This window comes from Scyliorhinus canicula, chromosome 18 (assembly GCF_902713615.1).
Source record: "Scyliorhinus canicula chromosome 18, sScyCan1.1, whole genome shotgun sequence".
Classification (NCBI taxonomy): Eukaryota; Metazoa; Chordata; class Chondrichthyes; order Carcharhiniformes; family Scyliorhinidae; genus Scyliorhinus; species Scyliorhinus canicula.
The window spans coordinates 85548569-85566142 of NC_052163.1; the positions used below are offsets into that span (position 1 = coordinate 85548569).

A 17574-nucleotide genomic window follows, 5' to 3' on the forward strand; every position below is an offset into this window, starting at 1 on the left:
TTCGGTCTTCTCCCTATGGGCCCGAATCGAAATACATTTCCCTCTAATAACTGCCTTCACACACCACCCCAGCTGCGGTCTCTCCCGTGTCGTTTTTTTTACATACCACTGAATGGCCTCCCTCACTCGCTCACCGATCTCGTTGTCCGCTAACAGCCCTGCATCGAATCTCCACAGCGGGCGCTGGAACTTTTCTGTGCTTACCCGTAGGTCTATCCAATGTGGCGCGTGGTCTGACACAACAATTACTGAGTAACCTGTGTCCTCCACCCCTGCTAACAGTGTTTTATTCAGAGCAAAGACATCTATCCTGGAGTATACCTTGTGCACATGGGAGTAGAATGAATATTCCTTGCTCCTTGGCCTCCCGAACCTTCACGGATCAATCCCTCCCATGCGCTCCATAAACCCCCGCAGTTCTTTCGCCATTGCTGATACTTTCCCTGACCTAGAACTCGACTGGTCCATTCTCGGATCCAGGACCATGTTGAAGTCAACCCCCGTAACCAACCGGTACGAGTCAAGGTCCGCGATCTTTCCCAACACCTTCCTGACAAACGCGACATCATCCCAGTTGGAGGCATATATATTTACCAACACCACTGCCATTCCGTCTAGTTTCCCACTAACCATAATAAATCTGCCTCCCGGGTCTGCCTCTATCTTCACCCTTTTGTTAATCAGGATGGCCATCCGCCTTGTTTTAAAGTCCAGCTTCAAGTGGAATACCTGTCCGACCCATTCCTCATTCAGTCTAACCAGGTCTCCCAGCTTCAAGTGTGTCTCATGTAACATGGCCATGTCCGCTTTTAGCTGTCTCAAGTGTGCGAACACACAGGCTCTTTTGACTGGTCCATTCAATCCACGGACATTCCATGTAACCAGTCTGGTTGGGAGGGCTCTAACCCCCCTCCCCTGTCGATCAGCCATGACCTTTCCTCGGCCAGCCCTTAGCCCATGTCCCGCACCTCTCCTGACCCACCCCTCGGCAGCTACCGACATCTGGTCTCCATCTCCAACCTCCTAAAAGTCCCCTAGTCATCAGCAGACTCCACCTATCCCCCACCCCCTTCAGTCATCAGGAGACCCCCCATCCACCCCACTCTGTCTCTCTTCAGCTCTCCCCCCACTTGCTCCCGTGAACCAGCTTGCGCCTGGCTCCCTGTGAGGCCGATTCACCTCTAACGGCCTGTCAAACGCATCTTCCCCGAGCATCTTCTCCAGCATCTTCCCCACATGTGCACTGACATCTGATCCCTCCTTTCCTTCTGGCAGTGCCACAATCCGAATATTCTGCCGGTGAGAACGATTCTCCAGGTCGTCCACCTTCTCCAACAACCATTTCTGCCGATCCTGTAAAATATTAATTTCCAATGCCATCGCAGTGGACTGCTCCTCTTGTTCCTCCGCCAGCTCCTGCAACTTTTAGATCGCCTGTTCCTGGGTCGTCACTTTCTCCTCCACCCGGTCGACCACCTCCTTAATCAAGGCCACCGCCCGAGTCAGGTCCTTTGCACACTCCTTACGATGCCGGGCAAACTTCTTGTCCAAGTATTTAACCCACTGATCCATCGCCATTGAGCTTTGCTTCTCTGCCATTGCATCCAGCAAACTCTGAACTTCACTTCCAACCAACTTTTGATTTCTTCTTTTATGATTGTTTCTTGGACGCAACTCCATAATATAGGGGTCGCCGCCTTCTTCTCTTGCTTTTATCCACTTATGTTGCAAAATTCCCACAGAAATCCAGCTTAAAAGCAGTTAAAAAACCACTTAAGAGCGGGAGCTGCTAAATGTGCGACCATTCACTCCATGGTCGCTACTGGAAGTTGGTAATCCATTTTATTGACATATATTTAGGTAGTACCTGACCATTTTGATTCTTTGAAAATCAATGAAAAACTTAAACTCGAGTAACTTGGTTGATTGCACTTAGTCCAGACCGAGAAATACATCTTAAATAATCTAGTTCTTCCATACCATGGCATTGCATTTTGCTAAGAGGCACATTCTATTTTTCTGATGCAAAGAAACCATTTATCTGTGTTCCAAGCAGTCTTGGTTCTTGAGAGGATCAGCCTGGTGTATTTGGGTTCATTGCAATCTGTATTTGAAAGTCTTCAGCGGCTTTGATACTGACAATTGTTTAGATCAGAGATTGTGCCTGGTAGCTGACTTCTGGCATTTACACTGCAGAATCCAGTTCTCTTACCTAGCGGCAGACGAATCGGCCTGTTTTTTTTTGGAATGATAAGGGATTAGCTTTTAACAGTGTGACACTAAGAAACAGTTTTAAAATCCGCTAGGATAAAAGCAACTTTACATTCCCTCCCAAGAGGCATCCAAATCATTGTACAGTAACAAATGGAAAAAGTCTTCTGTTCAGAGCTCAAGTGGAACCAAGGAAAAGAGTTGGTTGTCATTGACAGTCTGATCTTTGGACCTTAAATCTAACTCCAGTAGAGTGCATGTTTCCGTCATATCAGTATTCCAAAAATGGGTGGATGCGATCTGTTAATCGCATCAGTTTATTAAAGGATCTTGGATTCTCCAGTCGCTGATCAAGCCAGTTATTTTATTTGAGCTTGGCCAAGTAAACTATTAGCTCCCCATACCTTTTTTAAAAATATGTTTAGTGAAAAATGTTCATGTTAAATAAACCACCCAAAACAATCAAACAGAAATACACAATAGAAGAAAGGTACCTGAAAAACAAAAGCACACATAAACTTTAATGCGGGTTAAGGCGGGTTCTCTTGGAGTGGAGGCCAGCTTCTCCAATCAGTGCCTCGGTGTGGCTGGGGGACCTCCTGGAATGTTTCTATTTGGAGGACGTTAAATACAAGCTGAAGGGGTTGATTGGGAGGTTCCATATAAGATGGCAACTGTTTGTTATGTATTTGAAAGAGCTGGTCACTGTCAGCTTTTATGGGGGTTTGGGGGGGCTGTTCTTGTTTTGGGGTTTGTTTTTGTATTTATACATTTTTAAATGTTCAATAAAAATATTTCCAAAAAAGAAACGTTAATACAAACACAGTAAACTAACCCCCTCTAACAGCTGACTGTGAAATGAATGGCTGCCATCTTAGGCAGAACTCCAAATCTCTCGAGACCCTTCCCCTCCAAGCCTTAAAGTCGAGTCCAAACCTGGTAGAAAAAGATGGTTGTTGCAGGTAGAGGCTGGTGAAGACCAAGAACAGAGCTAGAAATGTTGTCTGAACTGCTTCCAAATTCTCAGGGTGGAGACCATCACTAGATTCAAAGAAAATCTCACCAGAGAGAAAGGCAACGGTACAGTAACTATTGCGTGAAGGCTAGAAGCTGTGCAGGAGCTTACTTCCATTTGACCCCATATGGAACCAGGATTGCTAAATCACAACAGTATCTTCTGAATATTGGCTGCCCAACAGTAAAACAATAAATTGGGTGGGGCCAGGCCTCCTAATTGTCTGTCTCTTTGGCGTATAATTCTGGGAATCTTGCTTGCCCAAAGAAAGGAAGACATTAATTTGTTGACTTTGATACAAAAAGGACTTGGGAGAAAAACGGGGAGACATTGAAAGAGAAATAAAAATCTCAGGAACAGGTTCATTTTAATAGCGGGAACCCTTCCCGCCAAGGATAGGGGGATGTTATCCCATATCGGCAAGTCTGTTTTGATACTGTCGACCAAATAAGTATAAATTAATTTGTGAAGCGAGGCCCAGTTGTGGGCCACCTGGACACCCAAATAGTGAAAGCTAATCTTGACCAGATCTAAAGGTAACCCCCGGTTGGGATTTCCTCCCCAGGTGACATTCACTCTTGTTCAAGTTTAACTTATAGCCAGAGAAGCAGCTTCATAATCTTGTGCATGGAGGGCACTAGGTCTGTAATATAGAGAATTAGGTGATCCGCGTAAAGGGACACCAGATGCTCCACCCCTCCCAGGCTTATCCCCCTCCACTTAATAGAAGACCTCCGTGCTAGTGATTGGTTCTATTGCCAAAGCAAGCAGGCGTGGGGTCAATAGACACGCCTGTCTTGTGCCCCTATTCAACGGGAAATAACCAGAGTTCAGGACATTCGTGCGAACAGTGGCAGTGGGTGCCCTACACAATAGTCGAATCCAGGAATAAGATTTGAGGCCAAAACTGAACCTCCCAAGAATCTCAAACAGATACTTGCCTTTTCGACATCCAGGGATGCTGTCACCTCCGGTTCAGGCACCGAAGAAGGGAAAGGGGAGGCTACTTATATTGGCCAACAATTGTTGACCCTTAATGAAGCCTGTCTGATTCTCTGAGATTGCCTTTGGGAGGCAGTGCACCAGCTGCAGCTCCAACACCTTGGCAAGTAACTTGCCATCCATGTTCGAGTTTGAGAGGTCGTTACGGCACACACTGTGGGTCTTTATCCTTCTTGAGAATCAAGGAGATAAATGCTTGTGTGAAGGTTGAGGACAACGAACCCCAGGATAAGGAATCATTAAACATGCCCAGAATTAAAGGCACCTGCTGCTCCGAGAACTTGTTATAAAATTAAATCGGAAAGCCATCCAGACCAGGGGCTTTGCCAATCTGCATCAAACCAATGCATTTTATCATATCATCTGTGTTTAACGGGGATTCCAACTCATCGCAGCTCCATAGATGGGATCGATAGGCTGTCAAAAAAGTCAGACATGACCAATCCCTCCGACAGAGGCTCTGATCTATAAAGTTCACGATAGAACAATTCAAATGCTGCATTAACTTGCATTTCTCGTACCAGCCTCCCTGGACAGGCGCCGGAATGTGGCAACTAGGGGCTTTTTACAGTATCTTCATTGAAGCCTACTCGTGACGATAAGCGATTTTCATTTCATTTCAGGGGCGGAAAACAGATAACCGTTCGATTACATATTTGTATAATTTCCCAGAAAACCGCCTGTCGCTTAAGCTGGTGAGCGAAAAGGTAACTGGCCTTCTCCCCATATGTGTAAAACATGCTCCTTATGCATCGCAGGTGGTCTACCGTTCTGCGTGTCGACAGTAGCTCATTTATTTACAGTTCTGGTTTACATTTGGGGTTTAGTTCTATGTGGGGTTCTGTTTGTTCCGAAAATATAGCTCCCTTTCGGAGTTTTATTATTTTGTTGTTTGCAACCATTTTTCTTCATTCTCGTTGGGGGCCTCTCTGCTAACCAGAAAGTTAGCAAACTGGAACGGTGTTAAAGGGTTGACTGCAGGGGCAGCACGGTGGCACAGTGGTTAGCATTGCTGCCTACGGCGCTGAGGACCCGGGTTCGAATCCCGGCCCTGGGTCACTGTCTGTGTGGAGTTTGCACATTCTCCCCGTGTCTGCGTGGGTTTCACCCCCACAACCCAAAAGATGTGCAGGTTAGGTGAATTGGCCACGCTAAATTGCCCCATAATTCAAAAAAATGAATTGGGTACTCTAAATGTAAAAAAAAAAGGGTTGACTGCAGCTCATAATAGTAGTTTTCTCAATGGGAAAATGGCCTTCTGTAGGGATTCTATGATACTAAGGAAAAAGGAGCAAAAAGTACAGTAGTCTGGTGGGAGCCACCTCGTGCACGGCTTCCCCCTACATTATGCCACCAGAGGTCAGCTCTCCATATTTGTAGTCCAATATTAGTTGGTATCATTGATGTTGGAATGGCTGGCTAATTGCAAGATTTGACCAGCTAATGAGGAATGTTAGAGTGGAATTGGGGAATGAATTGCGTTTTAAAAATAAATTTAGAGTACCCAATTCTTTTTTTCTCCCCAATTAAGGGACAATTTAGTGTAGCCAGTCCACTTACCCTGCACATCTTTTGGTTGTGGGGGTAAGACCAACACAGACATGGGGAGAATGTGCAAACTCCACATGAACAGTGACCCGGGGCCGGGATCGAACCTGGGTCCTCGGAGCTGTGAGGCAGCAGTGCTAACCACTGTGCCACCGTGCCGCCCCGGGAAATGAATTGCTAATATAGCAAACATCCAGAATTTTATTTTAAAGTTACTGTCAAATCCCTTTGAATTGCTCTATTGTGTAACTTTCATTCTTTTTTTTTGCACTTGAAACTAATACATTATGTAGCGAATATGTGACAGCACCAAGAAAGAGATAATCAGTATCTTCAGAACTGAGGTTCAGTGAATAACTTGAGTGAGATGTGGCATATAATTTAACTTTGCAAGTGGGGTATTTATCATATCTTTGTAAGCCGTGACCTATTCAATTTAAACACTGTAAAAAGTAAGTTTAATATTAATGTCCTTTCGGGTGTGGAGAGTATGGAAGATTTATGCCTGCTCTTTCCAGACCACATATTCTAATATACGTTCTGTTTATCACAAGCATATAAAGGCTTTTCATTCCTTACAGTGGAGTGTCATGTTATAAAAGCTCCAACGAGTTGCCTACTCGCCATCCAATTTTTGCTAAATTATCAAGGCAGTTACATTGATTTTTATCTATTGTTTTGGAGTGCTGCAGCTCACAGTAAATAGGAGTCTGCTCCATCGGGCTCTGGATCAATGCGCCACATGAATAACAGCAGTGTGCAGCATTTGGTAGTCTTTGCTTTGCCCACTATAGCTAACCTCAGTCAGAGGTACCAGTTTAGAATCCAGAATTGGCCATAAGGCCTCATACCACGGCAGAACAAATATCCAAGATTTCTGCTCTTCATTGCACTAACTAATGTTAATGTCAGGTCTGGTTCACTTGGTCAAGCTTAGTGATGGAACTGTACTCGAATGCACAATGCTAACTTCAGTGGAGAAAATTGGAAGATGCAAAAGTAAACTTAACCAGCATGTGGTCAAACTTGTCACACTGTTGTTTCCCAAACTGCGTATCATAGAATCATAGAATTTACAGTGCAGAAGGAGACCATTTGGCCCATCGGGTCTGCACCGGCCCTTGGAAGGAGCACCCCACCTAAGCCCACACCACCACCCTATCCCCATAACCCAGTAACTCCACCTAACCTTTTTGGACACTAAGGGCAATTTTAGCATGGCGAATCCACCTAAACCGCACATCTTTGGACTATGGGTGGAAAACGGAGCACCCGGAGGAAACCCTCGCAAACATGGGGAGAACAGAGCCGGGAATTGAATCTGGGACCTTGGGGTTGTGAAGCAACTGTGCTACCGTGCTGTCTGAAATATGAAGTACAAATTATGAAATACAAATTAGGAGCAGGTGTTGGCCACTTAACCCCCTCAAACCTTCCCCGCCATTTAATAAGATCACGACTGATCTATTTTGACCTCCACTCCACATTCCCACCCAACCCCGCTAGCCTTTGGTCCTCTTGCATATCAAGAATCTAACATCTTCTGTCTTAAAGATATTCAAAGACTCTGCTTCAGCCAGGAAGAGAATTCCAAAGTGTCTCAACCCTCCGAGAAAAAACAATACCATTGTATTAACTTTGCATACTAATCTTTGGGATTCATGCACAAGGGACATCTCGATCTCTCTACATCTCAGCTCCGCACTCTTTCATCATCCGGATCAAATGGACAACCTCACATTTCCCCACATCTTTGCCCAGTCGTCTAACCTATTGTTATAACCTGCCCGGATGCTATTGGCTGGAGACAATTGGTTACCCCATGATCCTTGGGGAATATGAGCTCCCCGGATGGGGTGGCTGGGGGGGGGGGGGGGGGTAGGGGGAAAGGGTGACCACAATCGTTAGCAGTATAAATAGAGCTGGCCACTGTGGTATCGGCTGGAGAGGAAACCAGTAGTGAGCTGCTGGTACTTTGTACATATTGTTGTAAAAATAAAGTTACTTTCTGTTTGACTCTACAAATGGATTCTTTGTGGTCCTCACAAAATCTATCCATATCCTTTTGTAGCTTCCGTATGTTCTCTTCACCACTTACTTGCCTACCTATCTTTATGTCATCAGTAAACTTCGCAACGATACCATCGGTCTCTTCATTAAAATCAGCTATATAAATTGTAAAGAGTTGAAGCGCCAGCACTGATCTCTGTGGCACAACACTCGGCAAAAGAACTAGGTGCAGGAGTAGGCCATCTGGCCCCTCGCGCCTACTCCGCCATTCAATAAGATCATGGCTGATCTTTTTGTGGACTCGGCTCCACTTATCCTCCCGCTCACCATAAACCTTAATTCCTTTACTGTTGAAAAATCTAACTATCTCTGCCGTAGAAATACCCAAAGAGGTTAAGTAACCTCAATTGCTTCACTGGGCATGGAATTCTACAGATTCACAACTCTTTGGGTGAAGAAGTTCCTCCTCAACTCAGTCCTAATCTGCTCCCCCTTATTTTGAGCCTATGCCACCTAGTTATAGTTTCACTTGCCAGTGGAAGCTGCTACTCATCTTCTATCTTATCCATTCCCTTCATAATTTTATGTTTCTGTAAGATCCCCTCTCATTTTTCTAAGTTCCATGAGTATAGTGTCAGCCTACTCAGTCTCTCCTCATCAGCCAATCCTCTGAACTTTGAAATAAACCTTGTGAATCTCCTCTGCCCACCCTCCTGTGCCAGTACATCCTGTCTCTCTGCAATCTAAAGACTATCCCTTGATCAGTTGGTGAATTCAGTGTGATAACTGCTCTAAGTAGTGAATTTAAACCTGATGTGCATCTGTTAAAAGTTTTTTTTAATGTCTTATGGATGTTAAAAGGAAAGTTTAAGGATTACTTAGTGTTGTATTCTTTGGGGTTTTTTGAATTGATGATTGCTAAGGTGTTCACTATGTTTTAAAAGGGTTAACGGAGTCCATAGAATAAACATTGTTTTGCTTTAAAAAAATACTTTTCGATTTCTGCTGTACCACACCTGTAGAGTGGGCCGTGCGCTCCCCATAGCACAATCTAGTAAAAGTCGTGGGTCAGGTGAACTCCATGATACACTTTGGGGTTCTCTAAACTTTGGCCCACAACAAATTGGGGGCTCGCGGGAGATAAAAGACTATCTATTGGATTGGCTTTGTGAACTTAAAGACAGTGAGTGGTGAGCATATTGGGTTGCTTTTCAGGTGTGGTATTTCAGTTTTCGTAGGGAGTGTGTTGTGGACAAAGGCTCTTTCAGAGGCTCTGAAGTTTTTGGGGGTGGAGACGGTCACACGCAGTACTTTACGGGCAGAGACTAAAAGCAGACTGTTAAATTTGGCAAAAACATTGCAGTTAACATTACCTGACAAAATGCGAAAAGACAAGGTAATTATGGTGATGGCTAAGCATGTAAAATTGCCTGAGATAGAGTCTGACTCATTGTAAGTGGAAAAATTCAGTTACAGATCATGCAACTTGAACATGAAAAAGAATTAAAGCAGCTTGTGAACGAAAGAGAGAGAGAGGAAAAGGAAAAAGAGAGAGAAGAAAGGAAAACAGAAAGAATAGCCCTAACAGAACAAAACGAAAGAGAAAGGGAGATACAGTTCAGGAGAAAGAGAGAGAGAGGGGAGAAAGAGAGAGAGAGAGGGGGGAAAGAGAGAGAGAGAGGGGGGAAAGAGAGAGAGAGAGGGGGAAAGAGAGAGAGAGGGGGGGAAAGAGAGAGAGAGAGAGGGGGAAAGAGAGAGAGGGAGAGGAGGAAAGAGAGAGAGAGGAGGGAGAAAGAGAGAGAGAGAGGGGGGAGAAAGAGAGAGAGAGAGAGGGGGAAAAGAGGGAGAGAGGGGGAAGAGAGAGAAAGGGGAAAAGAAAAAGAGAGGGGGAAAAGAGAGAGGAGAGAGAGAGAGAAAGAGAGGAACGAAAAGCAGAGAGAGAGAGGAAAGAGAAGCAGAGAGAGAGAGGAAAAAGAAGCAGAGAGAGAGAGAGGAAAAAGAAGCAGAGAGAGAGGGGAAAAAGAAGCAGAGAGAGAGAGAGGAAAAAGAGTTTGAACTTTGGAAAATGGCCATGAAACATGACAGTCAGTTAAAATTGGCGGACGCGACGGGAAATTAAGGGAGGTGAATGATGTGGTAAAAACGCCAGATAGAAGGAAAACTCACCGAGTGTGTCATGTGAATATGCTTAAAAGGTACTTTGAAATGAAAGGAGAGCAAAAGGGGGAGGTTTTAATGATTCTAACTCAGTGACGAACCAAATCCAGATGACTGTGAACTTGACATACCTCCAGTTAAATTGGAAAATGAGGATGTTCTTAAAAATTGGGATAAATTGTTGAGTTACCTTCCAGAGGAAAAACTGACTGACCTGAAAGAGTTATTGATATCAAATGGGCAAATTTGTGGAGATAAATTGGGAAGTACTAAAATGGCTATACATGATGTAGATGTGGGAAATGCTGTTCCAATTAAACACATCTATATAGACTTAACCCTTTAACATTGGCACAGGTTAACAGGTTGAGAGTATGCTTAAAAATGACATAATTGAAGTGGGTTGCGGCCAATGGAACTCTCCTCTAGTGATGGTACCTAAACCAGACGGTACCCAACAGTTGTGTGTGGAATATAGAAAGGCTAATGCAATTATAAGAATGGACTCTTATCCTATCCCACGTTTGGAGGAATGCATTGAGAAAGTGGGACAATCAGCTTTTATTTCCAAATTGGATTTACTTAAAGGTTACTGGCAGGTACCTTTATCTGAAAGGGTGAAGAAGATTTCAGCTTCTATGACTCCAGATTGTATACCAATTCAAAGTTATGCCATTTGGCATGAAAAACGCCCTAGCCACATTTCAACGGTTCACTAACAAAGTCGTTTCATTGGCGATCTGGTAATTTTCAGCCAGACATGGAAAGAACATTTGAAACATCTGATGGAGTTATTCGATCGACTTCAGGAGGCGGGTTTGTTGATAAACCTAGCCAAAAGTGAATTTGGAAAAGCCCAAGTCACTTTCCTTGGCCATAACGAACGGACAGGGTCGAATGGTCACACGGGATGTGAAGACAACAGTTATGGGGAATTTTCAATACCTTCAAAAGAAAGGGAAAAAACGCGATTTCTTGGCATGAGTGGATTTGATCAAACGCTTGTGCAAAATTTTTTGTACCGTGGTTGCTCCACTGACGGACTTGCTGAAGAAATGTCAAAAATTTCAGTGGACAGCGTAGTTTCAACAGGCATTTGACTGCCTGAAAGCTGTGATAACCAATGCTCCTGTGTTGGAGAATTACGAGGGACTCTGATCAGATTGAACTAAAGTATCTGACTTCAAAGAGAAATGCCAAGGCGTAGGAAAATGGATGGATCGTGTAAAGACCTTCTTGTCCAAAGAGACTGTCAATCGAGAAGAGTTCCAGTTGGAGGAAGAAGAGCAAAATGGACTGTTATTATTAAATGTTTGCATGTTTTGTTTTGTTAAAACAAAACCTATAGTCATTGTCCATATTTCTTAAAGGAAAGTGAAAGGGTGAAAAATGAAACCATCTTGAAGTTGATAGTTCTTTTTTTTCCTTGGGGGAGGTGTCATGTGAGAGTACCTTTAAGAAATGTACTTTTAAGAAATGGGTGTTTATTACTGCAGTGATGTCAGAGTGTGGATGGAGAGGGCTCTCTGTCAGCTTTTAGTTTCGCTTTGAGAAAAGCTTGGGTGTGTGTCTTTTGGTTTCATTTTAGCGTTGGAGCTGAAACCAGCCAGAGAAGGTGTAATTTCGATCTCTCTGCAATCTAAACACTATCTCTTGATCATTTGGTGAATTCGGAGTGATAGCTACGCTCAATAGTGAATTTAAACCTGATGTGCTTCTGTTAAAAGTTTTTTTTTAATGTCTATGGATGTGAAAAGGAAAGTTTAAGGATTACTTAGTGTTGTATTCTTTGGGGGTTGTATTTGAATTGATGGTTGCTAATATGTTCACTGTAAGTTTTAAAAAGGTTAACTGCGTTCATAGAATAAACATTGTTTTTCTTTAAAAAATACTTTTCAATTACTGCTGTGCCACACCTGTAGAGTGGGCCGTGTGCTCCCCATACCACAATCTAGTAAAAGTCACGGGTCAGGTGAACTCCATGATACACTTTGGGGTTCTCTAAACCCTGGCCCATAATATCCTATACAGCTGCAACATAACCTCCCTGTTTTTAAACTCTATCCCTCCAGCAATGAAGGACAAAATTCCATTTGTCGTCTTAATTACTTGCTGTACCTGCATTTTGCAATTCATGCCCAAGGACACTCGGGTCCCTCTGCACAGCAGCATGCTGCAATTTGTTTACCATTTAAATAATAGTCCAATTTGCTGTTATTCCTACCAAAGTGGATGACCTCATATTTGTACTCCATATGCCAGACCCTAGCCCATTCACTTAAACTATCTATATCTGTTTGCAGACTGTGTCCCCTCTGCACACTTTGCTCTACCACTCATCTTAGTGTCATCTGCGAACTTTGACACATTACACTTGGTCCCCAACTCCAAATTATCTATGTAAATTGTGAAAAATTGTGGACCCAACACTGATCCCTGAGGCACACCACTAGCCAACCAGAGAAACACCCATTTATCCCCACTCTTTGCTTTCTGTTAGTTAACCAATCCTCCATCCATGTTCATACATTACCGTAACGCCATGCACATTAATCTTATGCAGCAACTTTCTGCGCGCCACCTTGTCAAATGCTTTTTGGAAATCCAGTTACATCACATCCACCTGTTGTCCACCTTGCTCATAATGTCCTCCGAGAATTCCAGTAATTTAGTTAAACATGACCTGGTTTTCATGAACCCTTACTGCGTCTGCCCTTTGGGACTATGTCTCGTTATTCTTCCTTGATGATCGATCCAAGCATTTTCCCCGCTACAGTTAAGCTAACCAGCCTATAGTTACCCGCCTTTTGTCTGCCTCTTTTTGTTTTTAATCAATGGCGTCACATTTGCTGTTTTCCAATCTGCTGAACCTCACCAGAATCCAGCGAATTTTGGTACATTATCACGAGCGCATTTGCTATTTCCCCTGCCATTTCTTTTAGTACTCTGGGATGCAGGATTGAGCCTGGGTCCATGGCACTGTGAGGCAGAAGTGCTAACCAGTGCGCCACCGTCTTTTATTTCCTTAGATATCAATGGCTAATTATCCCTTTTCCTACAGTACTTCCTTTTCACTGGTGTATATTTTTGTTGAGCACTGTGAAAAATCGCTTTGAAAATCTTCCACTGTTCCACAATTGACCCATCATAAATTCTTTGCTCCCAGTCTACCTTTGCCAACTCCTCCCTCACCCTATTGTAGTCTGCTTTATTTAAGCACAAGACACTGGTATTGGATTTTACCTTCTCACCCTCCATCTGTATTTTAAATTCAACCATACTGTGATTGCTACTTACGAGAGGATCCCGAACTATGAGATCATTAATCATTCCTGTCTCATTACACAGGACCAGATCCAGGATAGCTTGCTCGTCATAGGTTCCATTACATACTGTTCGAGGAAACTATTGCGGATACATTCTATGAACTCCTCGTCAAGGCTGCCTTAACCGACCTGGTTTGACCAATCGACATGTAGATTAAAATTCCCTGTGCTAACTGCAGTACCATATTCACATGCATCAGTTATTTCTTTGTTTATTTCCCACCCCACCATGATGTTACTATTCGACGGCCTATAGATTAGGCCTATCAGTGACCTTTTCTTCTTCGTATTTCTATTTTCCACCCAAATAGATTCAACCTTTTGCTCTCTAGAACCTATATCATCTCTCACTACGATCCTAATGTCATCCTTAAATATCAGAGCTACACCACCTTCCTTACCTTCCTGTCTGTCTTTCCGAATAGCCTGATACTCCTGGATATTTAACTCCCAGTCATGACCACCCTGCAACCATGTCTCTGCAATGGTCACTAAATCATATTCATTCATGATGATTTGTTCCGTCAACTCATTTACCTTCTTTCGAATGCCAAGAACATTCAGGTTAAGCGCCCTTATGCTAGTTTTTATACCCTATCGACTGGTTTAGCTCAATGGGCTAGACAGCTGTTTTTTAATGCAGAACAAGGCCAGGAGTAGGGATTCAATTCCCATACCGGCTTACCTGAACAGGTGCCAGAATGTGGCGACTTGAAGCTTTTAACAGTAACTTCATACTTGTGACAATAAAAGATTATTATTATTGAATCCAAACACCTCCATTAATAAAATCTTCTGAGTTCTTCCCTTTGACATTTTTTGTAATTTTCCATGTAGTTGAACCCACCTCCCCATGTGTTAACTTGCTACTTTGCTTCCCATTAACTCTCTCTCTCTCTCTCTCTCTCTCTCTCTCTCTCTCTCTCTTTTACCCCCAAGCACTTGCTAGTTTAAACTCCTGTGACCACCCTATTTATACTTTCTGCTGGAACTCTGATCCTAGATCGGTTCGGGTGAAGACCGTCCCGAAAGTACAGATCCCTCTTGTTCCAATACTGATGCCAATGCCCCATGAAATGGAACCCCTCTTTTCCAAACCACTGCTTTAGCCACATGTTTACTTCCCTTGCCAACCATTGACAGCCAGAAAATGACCTATTTGTGCTTACTCTGTTTCCTGATAGCTTGCTAATCTTCTGTCCATGCCAGTATGTTACCCCCTACACCATGAACTTGAAATGTTATTTTTGCCTAACCTTTGATTTGGCACCTTATCAAATGCCGCCTTGAAATCTAAGCACAGTACATCCACCAGTTCCCTTTTATTGACAGCAGCTATTACTGCTTCAAGATCACTAATAAATTGGTTACACGTGATTTCCCTCATGTTGATCCTGCTCGATTACCTTGAATTTATCTCAGTGTCCTGTTATAACATCTTTAATAATAACTTCTAGCGTTTTCTCTGTGATAGGTAATAAGCTAACTTGCCTTTAGTTTCCTGCTTTCTTTCTCCCTCCCTTTTTTAATAAAAGCATTACATTAGCTATTTTCCAATTTAATGGAACACTCCCCGAATTTTGTGAATTTTGGAAAATTAAAGCCAATGCATAACTATCTCACTGGCCACTTGTTTTAAGGCCCAAGGATGAAGTTCGGTAGGATCTGGGGTGTTGTCAACCCGGAGTTCCAACATTTCCTTGGTGATTGTAATTTTTCTGAGTTCCTCCCTCCCTTCCAAGTCCTGATCTGCAGCTATTTCTTAGATGTTACCTGTATCCTCTATTGTGAAGACTAATGTAAAATATTTCTTTAATTGACCTGCCCTTTACTCCTTTTTCCATTTTACAACAGATTATTGAGCATCAGTATTAAAGTTTGATTAGCAACCCTGTCAAAAACTTTAAAATTACTGAAGAAACTCATCCGGGCTGCAATCAAACTTGAGCCTGTGTTTGAAGGCATGCTGTTTATTGCCACAGCGTTTTTGCCACTTCTAATATTTTTAAAATATACTTTAATTTCAATAGGCTAATTTGATCTGTTTCAATTTATTGTAGGTATGCAATACCCCCAGAACATGGGAAAAGGCTGGAACGATTGGCAAAAGGTAAGAAGACAAAAATTGGCTTTCATAACAAAAATTAACAAGATAATCTTATTCATGAAGGAATTTCATAGTTTCAAAATATGCATTTGCAATTATCTTGAACTCTTCAGAATATTTATGGAGCCAAACAAAACCACCATAATTGACCAGACTATGGTAATACACGAAGCAAGAAATAACAACATAGATAGATCAGAATATAATGAATGTCGGCTATGGTCAGGGTGCTACTGCTTAAACTAAAGAGAAAATGCTGGACAATCTCAGCAGGACTGGCAGCGTCTGTCGGCAAAGAAAAGAGCTAACATTTCGAGTCTGATGACTCTTTGTCAAAGCTGACAAAGCTTTGACAAAGAGTCATCGGACTCGAAACATTAGGTGGATTTGCCATGCTAAATTTCTCTTGGTATCCAAAAAGATTAGGTGGGGTTGTTGGGTTGCGGGGATAGGGTCAGGTGTGGTCTTCAGTGGGGTGCTCTTTCTAAGGGCCGGTGCAGACTCGATGGACCGAATGGCCTCCTGTACTGTAAATTCTATGATTCTGTGATCTTCAGTTAGTACATATTCCATATTGCACATAGATAATAGGTGATGCTGCTAGCCACATTGGAGTTAAATAGTGGAAAGGTGTTTACTCTACAGGCCATGAGGATAGACTGCCTGTTTGCCTGTGCAAATGGCCCATGACATCATCAATTTGTCACGTGATTGTACTCTTAAAGTGACCTTGTTCCAGCAAGGAACAAACATGAATACACAGCAGGGTTGCGCAGTGGTTAGCACTGCTATTCTATGAAATGAATAATCGAGTACATTTTCACACGTGAATTGACATTGTAAAATCTGCAGTTCCTCTAATGTGCACTATACAGTACTAAAATATATCAGCATATTTGCCTTGACAATGCCCTGTCATTCGGATGAGAAGTTAAACTGAGCTCCCATCTGCTTTCTCAGGTCAACATAGATCCTATGGCACGATTGACGAAGAAAAAGAGAGTTCTCTTGGTAGTCTTGGCCAATATTTATCCTTTAGCCAATATCATTAATGTAGATTTTCTGGTCATTTGTCCCCATGGTGTTTGTTGGGAATTTTGCTGTGCAAAATAAATGGTTTCCTACATTACAACAATGAGCTTAATTGGTTATTAAGCACTTCAGACCACTTGGAGGTTATGAAAGGCACTATATAAATACACATTTTTCTGAGTTCTGTTTGAGGCGTCCAAATGTGGACTTGGAAAAAACCTGATGTTTGCTGAAATGTTGACCCAGGCATTACTCATGAATAACCTGAGACTGTATGGATAGTTCTCCGTTATGCCTCTGAACTGCTTGTTGAATTTGTCCTTAATACAAATTTTTTCATGCAGAGATGAGCCTCTGGGAGCAGTATTGAATTAATTAGATAACACAGTTGACAGCTTATTTTATTCACTTTCATTTTTTAAAATACATCTGGCACTGTTTTATTAGGTGCAAGTTCAAGGTTTTCTGAGTTTCTCATTCTCTGTGATGAATGCAGAATATTAATGGCAAAGTTTGAAAGTGTTTGGAAAGTGATTGAACACTATGCAGAGCAGAGGAATGATTACGTACCACATTATCTCTGCTAATCATTCAAGATGGTGAGCTGCATTGTTAGACTTATAATAGCATTAAAAGCAAATACATCAGGCAGGCAATAGTGGGCTGCCCATTGTGGCAGATTTAATTGAAAAGCTGCTATTACAAGTGCAAGGAGAAACCTATGCAAAGACGCTAGATCATGCACAGTTAACACCTTTTCAGGTTCAGATAATTGTAGGTCATTGCTGGAAATATGTTCTAAACACATTGCTTTGGGCTTCATTTTAAAAGCTTTTTAATGAGCTTGAGATTTGGTTGTGTTGATGACCAAAAATAAATACTTGCATTTATATTTTCCATTATCATGTTGATATGATATCTCTGAGCATTTTACACAATATATTTGGAATGGATTAGTTTGTTGCCAAACGTAGCAACCATCTGTACTGCTAACATCCCCCAAAACACAAGGTGGGATTTACTAGCTATGATTGGGTGCGGTAGGGTGGGAATTGTCAGCCAACAAACCAGGAATACCCACTGCCTCTCCCCTAATAATGCCTTGGAAACTTGAATGCTTTGCAGGTAGATTGTTTTTTGGATCAACTTTTTGTTTGAATGATAGG

General features: G+C 42.5%; 1 protein-coding gene across 3 annotated transcripts in view; it reads left to right on the forward strand.

The window, feature by feature from the left end:
* Positions 1-17574, forward strand: part of kdm4b (lysine (K)-specific demethylase 4B) — a 740412-nt gene that overhangs the window by 245344 nt on the left and 477494 nt on the right. For all 3 annotated transcript variants that reach the window (XM_038777903.1, XM_038777902.1, XM_038777904.1), the window contains one exon: positions 15330-15379. In XM_038777903.1, coding sequence (XP_038633831.1) covers positions 15330-15379 — 50 coding nt within the window. The remainder of the gene's footprint in view (positions 1-15329; positions 15380-17574) is intronic.